This window comes from Pyxicephalus adspersus, chromosome 5 (genome assembly GCF_032062135.1).
Source record: "Pyxicephalus adspersus chromosome 5, UCB_Pads_2.0, whole genome shotgun sequence".
NCBI classification, from domain to species: Eukaryota; Metazoa; Chordata; class Amphibia; order Anura; family Pyxicephalidae; genus Pyxicephalus; species Pyxicephalus adspersus.
In genome coordinates this window covers 26,297,557-26,305,425 of record NC_092862.1, presented here as the reverse complement: position 1 = coordinate 26,305,425, position 7,869 = coordinate 26,297,557, and the positions used below count along the sequence as shown (strand labels likewise).

The following is a 7,869-nucleotide window of genomic DNA, read 5'->3' as shown; positions in this document are numbered from 1 at the left end:
AAAAAAAAAAAAGAAAACAAGACATATCAAAAGAAATTCACATGGCCACCATTATGATAATGTGTTTTGTTATTGTGTGCACTCTCATTTATTACATTTATTACTGTGTTCCAATTCTTTTCTGAAAGTGGTATGGTCAAACAGTTCCCGAACTTGCAACATCCAATAAGATTGGAAGAATTGTCTTACCAACAATGAAAACCTGCAATTGGATGAAGAGACAGCTGTCTGCAGCCATAGACAGTTTGAAGCTAAACTCGGTATCATACATTGGTCCCAACAAAAACAAGACTATTTAAAGCCTAATTTTCCAGTGAAAAATTGTAAAAACATTCTGCACTGTACAATTCACCATCTTCTTTATGAACCAATTCTTTGAGACTCCGTTCATATTTATTATAGAAAAACCTTATTTGCCTGATAAAGTGTTTATGTCAAATAATTTGTATCTATATGCATTTTACAGGATGAGTTTTTTTAATGTTTATATGAATACAATTTTTTATTCTGTAGGACATATTGACATTTTTAAAAAGATAATGCACTAATCTGGTCATCTGAACAAAGGTTAAAATAACTGTTAGGAGATGTTTATCTGTCCAGTGATCCAATGCTCTCCACGTATCAGTATAAAACATTGTATATTCTGTCCAGCGATGTCATTTGCAGCACCAAGGAGAACAAAAAGCAGCAGCCCCTGTTTCCCTTTAGTCGTGAAACCTAAGATGTATTTTATCGCATCCCTAGTACACACTCTGAGGCTGTGCACAGCTGAAGGGCATTTTAGGGGCAGATTAGTTCCTTTATAGCATTTCTACTCACGGTTCCCAGTGCTTGTTGTATTGGCAAGCTAGGCTGACTTCCTGCTGGTGTGTATTTCAAAAGATTTACTGTTACCTTGCCTGTTTTTGACACTGCGCATGTATGCTGCCTGGACTTACCCTTTCCCCTTTCCGCCGACCCTGCTTTTGCCTTGCCCTTGAATGCCTCGTCTGGTGGATGGATTACCTGTAAATAGCCTAGCACTGTTTTCTGGACTTGTCTCTGTTGGAATCTTTGATTGTGCAATATCTGGGGGCTCTTGGTCGTCTGTCAGTCCTTTGCTAGAGACCATCCCTTGGGCACAGAAGTCCTGGGGGCAATTGTGTGCTGGGACATCTCAACCAGTCTCCCAAGGCTGAGCGGGGGCTTGCTTTAGGTGAAGACTGCGGCGTTAGCTAGGGGGACTGGTGTCTGGTCAGCACTGTTGCTGGACCAGGGCCTTACAATAACATAGCACATCAAATTAGAAACAGTACAATGCTAGTGAATACCTTTTTTATTGTAACCTTAATGATCAGTGTCTTACAGCATTATTTTCCTGCATTTGCACCTCAATCGCAGGCCATTCATATCACATGAAATTTTTTTTGTACACAATATGTACTAATGAGTAGTGTTGGTCGAATATCATATTATCTTATAATGAGATATTTTTTGGGTGATCGAATGCCAAATTCGAACACCATTGAAGTCAATGATGGGAGAATTTGGGTTATTTTTAGAGACTATTAAAGGCTGCAAAAGCAGATTGCTCTTGCAGCCCTTTTAGTTGTACATGTTCTTGGATAGAGAAACTCTATCCAGGGAGTCCTGTGTTCTTGGATAGAGAAACTCTATCCAGGAACACATACTACAGGGCTGCAGCAGCCATCCTGATTGCTGTTGCTGCACTGTACTAGTAGTATATGTTCTTGGATAGAGTTTTCCTATCCAAGAACACAGGGCACTAGATGTGATGAATAGGGAAAATTGTCCCCATTCAACCTCTAGTGCCCAAGGACCGCCTGCAGTCACAGCTGTGACCGCAAAGTTTCCACAGTCATGTGACCATTAAATAAACACAAACACTCAATAAATTAATTTACCAATAATGTCTAATTTTTTTACACATTTTTTTATCCAATTTTTTACCGTCGAATCTCGTTTTTTTTTAGGTCGGGTCTACCCAAATTCAAACAGCCATTTTGGGGTCGAATATAAGGACAACTCGAATTCGAACATCAGCACTACTAATGAGGTGATTGAATTGCAGGCAATGCAGGTGGATGTTGTTTGCAATTTAAAATGTTCCATTTGAAAGCTCTGAAAATGCAAATATGTTTGCTATGCAAATATGCCTAAATAGGATATACAGCATTTCAAAAGAACACCTATGGACACTAACTCTTTATAGGACTGACATTGAATTTCAAAATTTGTATGTATTTTGAAAAGACCCTTTTCTAGTGACCTAGTAATTTAGCAGGTCTCTGTTTATCAGAAAAGGTGAACAGAGCAGCAGACTGTACAAACTAAAATCTTTGGTTTACATTTATTCCCTCTTCCAGCCACCTCCAAACATAAAATATAGAGGGAAGAGAGTGCAGCAAGAGATGACAAAGGAGCCTAAAGAACTACAGTAATTGTGAAACAAAATATCTCTCTTTTAAATGTTGCTCTGTATATACAGTTGATGTACAAAATAATACCACAGAGAGTGCATTGTTTTGCAAAAGTTTATACAAAAAAATCATTATCATCAATATGTGCCCAGGGCAGCAGGAAGTTTAAAGCCATGTACACACAATTGTGGCTGAAAATATTTGTTAGTTCCAGTGACATTAAAAAAGAATGAATGCTGTACAGACAGAGCTGTTCAAAAGAAAAAAAGAGAGGATGTGCAGGAGGTACCCCGCTGCATCCTCTTCAAACAGCAGCAGTCATTAGCTATTGGTTGTTCAGTAACAATCTAAACCAGCAGGTCAGCAATCTTTTAGGAGGTCAAGATGGCCAAAAGAAACAAGGCGTCCAAGGAAAGGTTTTTTCCAACCATGACAGCAAGCGAGCAGCCTTAGTCTTCCGCTCATCCACATTGTAGTCTCTGTACGTGTGTGCATGCCCCTTGAGATTTGACCGCTTGAATGTGCTGTTGGTGTTGTTGCATACTAAACACAGGGCTTTGTTGCTGCATTGGATTAAGAATAATTCGTCAGTCCATTCGGGGTTGAAGACATGGTGTTAGCTGCGCATTGTTCTGCTCTTTAGGCATAGTATTTGGGGTTATTGTGCGAGAACTCGATGATATCGAGTGAACTTGCTATAACAGGACAATTCAATTAGGCCGGGTCCAACAATAAATAACTAGGGGATGTTAGGCTGGACTGGAATACTGGCTAGGTGGTATCCCGCCTATAGGCCAGAGTTTGCCTACCTCTGATCTAGACGATTACAAATTTTCATCTTGGAAGAGAAAAAAATAGCTTCTGTGTAACTTTAGTACAGCCCAGTAAATCATGTCATTGCACTTTCTAAAAAAATCAACAAACAAAACTAGGCTGGCACAATTAATGGCATTTGTCCTCCCCTGTATGGTATAACAACTGCATTCTATCTTTCACACTAATCAAACAACCTGCCAGAGCCCCCTGCATTTCAGCTAACTACAAAATTAAGCTTATGTCTTAGGTAGGCAGAATAGGCTCATCAAGAGGAAGTTTGGTCACTGATTAGGCCGGCTTACACAAGTGAACCAAGGAATGATCTATTTATATTGCCTGCACACAACTTTTATCTGTTCAGCTACTTTGGAATGATGGTAGGGATAAAATTAGGATCACTGTAATAGAACCCTATAGTCTAATATTGTCTAAATACAAGAGTTATAGGGGTGTACAAAGGGGTACAGTATAAACCACAATCTTATCACCACCAAAGTCCCAGGTGAAGCCAAGGACCTCTCCTATAGGCCACATATGAAACCCCACTATAATTTTACCATGGGATCCATTGGCGGTTGGAGATTCCTCTATGATTGCTCTTAGTATAATCGTACTGACATTGATGAAAAGAGGAGCAAAACCATAAGCATTGCTGTCCTAGATGACAAGTCTACATACAAACTGTACATAGAAACATTTTTATTTCAGTACATTTAAACTTATTGATTAATTACATTATAGTAAATCTTAATCGAGAGAATATAGGAACTGCAATTGGCCATCTCCTTCCATAAAAACTTGTTTGAAGTTAGTAAAGAAGTTAAGTCCAGAGGATAACCATGACAAGTGCAGTGTGATGGGCCAAGTAAGCCCACTTGTGTTTCCTAACTGCTTCTATTTATATGTATAGCTTTAAAAACAATATGATTGTAATGATAGATAGGGAGTTCATTCATACAAGACAGACGTATAAACATGCAATAGAGAAGAAGAAAGTGATTTAGATGGTTGACTGTGAAATATAAAGAAGTTAGCGTACTTGGAGGCAGATTTGAAAGGGGTATGGGCTGAAGTTGAACATAAATAAGGGGTCCTGCCGAGGAGGTGGTTGTTTATCTGGGATGCGAAATTCAAAACGTTGCAGCAAAGATGTAAAGAAGATAAACAGGTCCATTCTGGCTAGTTGCTCCCCTACACATATACGACGACCTGAAGGAAAAAGATGAAAATGTCAGAGCTGGAACCTGTCTATGAATATGAATGTTAAAGGTATATCCTAAACAAGAAGATTTTTTATTCTAAACTGACTGAGGATTACACAGCATGCTACGTCTCTACAACATATACTGGAGGATATCATATGCTCTATACTCCTCTCTAGTGTTTGGCTTCCGGTCTGCAACGTCATCCACCTGAATATCAGCAATTCAAGCTGAAACAAATAAAGCCAAACAACTCTATTGTTCCGTGATTGGATTCAGCACAGAGCAAGTATAGCATGGCTAAAAACAACCCCCCACCTGCCCCTCACAGTGGCAAAAGCCATCATTGAAGAAGAGGGGCCACAACATGACACCAATGTAGTGGGGGTCTTTTGGTGGGAAGCTTATTTAGAATCTGGAGCCCCTCAGATATCCACCCTCTCACCAATGGGAATTAGTAAAGGATATGTAGTAATAATTGCTCTATGCTCTAGAAATAATTGCCACACTGGTTATAAAAAACAATAATTATTTTTTTAAACTAATACTTACCTTTGTGGTACCCAGTGATGTGTAATATTACACTGGATCCACCATATGATACAGGACTTACCTTCTGTAAGCTAAAAGGCTTCCTATTCAACATTGTAATATCCCCAACCTTACTGTTTCTGGAATTGGCAAAATCCCACTAGTACTTTAAGTTAAATTAGTTACATTGTTTTCTGAGCGTCAGTACTAGTTACTGACTGATTCACTTACTGTTACTCCTTAACTACGATAAATAGTTCCTTTGAAGTAGATGAGAAGTAGAACTTTTTTTTTGTTTTGTGGTTGAAAAATAATGTTTAAAATAGGATTTTGAGTAAATGTATTATGGGGGAGCAGGGAGCTAACAAAAAAGTGGACTTTTTGTTTGGTCAGCTTTAAAGCATTTATCCAAAATTAAGACAAACAATAACCCATCAGGTGTTTGTTTGTTGTCTGCGCCCTGCTAGAGAACAAAGAACAGATGTCCAAAGCACAGGTCTCCCCGATGGAGGATTTTCCATTGATGACAATGGTTACTATGACATGTTAAGAAGGCAAAGTTCCCATTGTGAACAGAACTACAAATATCAGTGTTCATATACGTATTGCATCGATATATATACCTGGAGTTCAACACCATATTTGTCAGAAACTATAGGCATACTATACCTGCAGAAAATGGGATGAATGCCTCTCTTTTCATGAACTTGCCATCTGAATCCAGGAAATGTTCAGGGTAGAACTGATGCGGCTTCTTCCAAATGGTGCCGTCCTTCAAAACAGATGTTAAGTTGGGTATGATAGTTGTGCCCTATAACAGAGAAACACAAAATCATGAGTAGGTTTTATAGCATCATTTTGTTCTTGAGTACACAGCACACACCTAGGCCTGAGCTTGTGATATCATGTTTTCCTGCAGGTAACCTTAGCTTCATAAAGACGCTTTTATTGGGTTGGTGTAACAAGGTTAACATGTCAGCTAGACAGGATTTTAATCACATAACACGACAGTAAGACAGTAAAGAAAATAGTAAGTAAAGTAAATAGAAAGTAAAGTAAAGATTTCACATAAATCTATTAAAACCAGTTACTCTTATCACAACATTGTATTCTCTCTATATATACACTTACAGTGAAAGAGAGCAAATTCATGTGCACCTATGTTTTCTGTTTTGTCAAAGGGCTGGAGTAGGACTCGCCAGCTATGGGGAGCTTGAGAGGGGCAGAGATAACATGTAGCAAGTTTAAACTAAGACCTCACGATTTTTGAATTTTGATATTTTGGGGACCAGCTTTTAAGTTAAACTTTGAGCAAAAACCTTAAAAAAATCCAATAGTCAAAACAAATATAATTCAGTTTTTTGCACTCCAAATGCCTTTACAATGATAGATCTTTGTGAAGGTAGCAGTGCTATTATTTTTGTGCTAAATCAATCCAGTTCAGAGAATGTGGAATGGTCACAGCAGAAGAAAAAGACCAATGTCATTCAAATAGGATTACACGTGTTTCTTGAAATTTCCTGGGATTTCAAGGCTTTTAAATTACTCTACAAGATAGTGACTCCATGGGCCTGATTTATTAAAACTCTCCAAGGCTGGAGAGGATACACTTTTAGACGTAAAACTGGGTGTTCAAACAAACCTGTAATGGATTTCCTAAAAGTCATTTGCTATTTGTTAGCCAATGTTTTCAAACCTAACCCAGATCAATTCCAGGTTTGCTGGATCACCCAGCTTCACTGATGAAAGTGTATCCTCTCCAGCCTTGGAGAGCTTTAAAAAAACAGGGCCTATGTCTCTGCATATAATCCCTTTAAATAGGATTAGATTGGATTTTATGGTTTACCATCTGTAGTTTTTGACAGAAGAACAATAACGTAAAATGAATATGGAGTCCAAAACTTGCCAGGGGTCTCTAAAACACATTGGATAAAATGTATCCACACACAACACCTTGTTTTCCCAAGGGCTCAGTATATAAAGCATTTTAGTTGTGGAAATGCAGAGAATTAGAAATTTGAGTCACTCGTTAGATCAGTCTAACAATCTTTTATCTTTTGACATTCTGAGAATTAAATATGCTCTTCCCTCGCATCATTTTCTCTTTTATCTACAGGTTAGGAGCACTTTTTTTGAAACTCCCAAGTATGCAACCAGATTTTCAATTACCAGCTTACCTATTGCAGCTCCCCTATTCCAGCTGCGCAATCACCAATAAATAAATTTGAACATCTTTGCTATCTTGCAGCAAAAAAAAGTATCCTTAAGATGTGGTTAGAACCCAACCCTCCCAGTACTCTTCACCTCACACAATATCTTCCTTAATGACTATAGATAAAACTAAAGCCACTCAACATGGAGATACCCATCCGCAAAAAATTTTTGGAACGTGGATGCCCTGTCTTCAATTTACATTGTCCCCTACCCAACTGCAGCATATTATAGAACTTTTTCATCATACGGTTTGGTATGACCATAGGGTTCTGGGAGCTCCTTAAATAATGGTTACTTAGCTAAACAGTATTACATGTTACCAATAGTATTCTGTATAATGTAGATTGTGAACAGAGGAATGATTGTCTACTTTGATTTTGCATCCTTTTGGTCCTTCTCTCTTTTAGTGAGATTATGCACAAGTGAAGCATCTGAGATGTTTAGGTGTTTAAATGATTTTTTATCAGTTCTGAGAAAGGAATTTTTGTTTGGTTTCCCCTTTTGTCAGGTTTTTTGTTATTTACTCAATATTCCTATTTTGTTGTTTGAAAATGGAAAATGTGGGAGTGGTGGAAGAATTTTATGTTGTCAGAGCAATTGTTTACTGCCCATTATATATGCAACTTTTTTCACTGTACTCCTCGAGTTTTTTCTGATTGTCTCATACCAGATTGTACCATCTA

The 7,869-nt window shown here is 38.1% G+C and overlaps 1 protein-coding gene across 1 annotated transcript in view; it reads right to left on the bottom strand.

Annotated features, from left to right (window-relative positions):
- Window positions 1–2,339: 2,339 nt before the first annotated feature.
- The window catches only part of LOC140330654 (cytochrome P450 2D20-like), a gene marked incomplete at its 5' end in the record, with an annotated part of 18,135 nt that continues 12,605 nt past the window's right edge, over window positions 2,340–7,869 (bottom strand). The window contains 2 exon segments of the mRNA XM_072410952.1: window positions 2,340–4,448; window positions 5,642–5,783. Coding sequence (XP_072267053.1) covers window positions 4,270–4,448; window positions 5,642–5,783 — 321 coding nt within the window.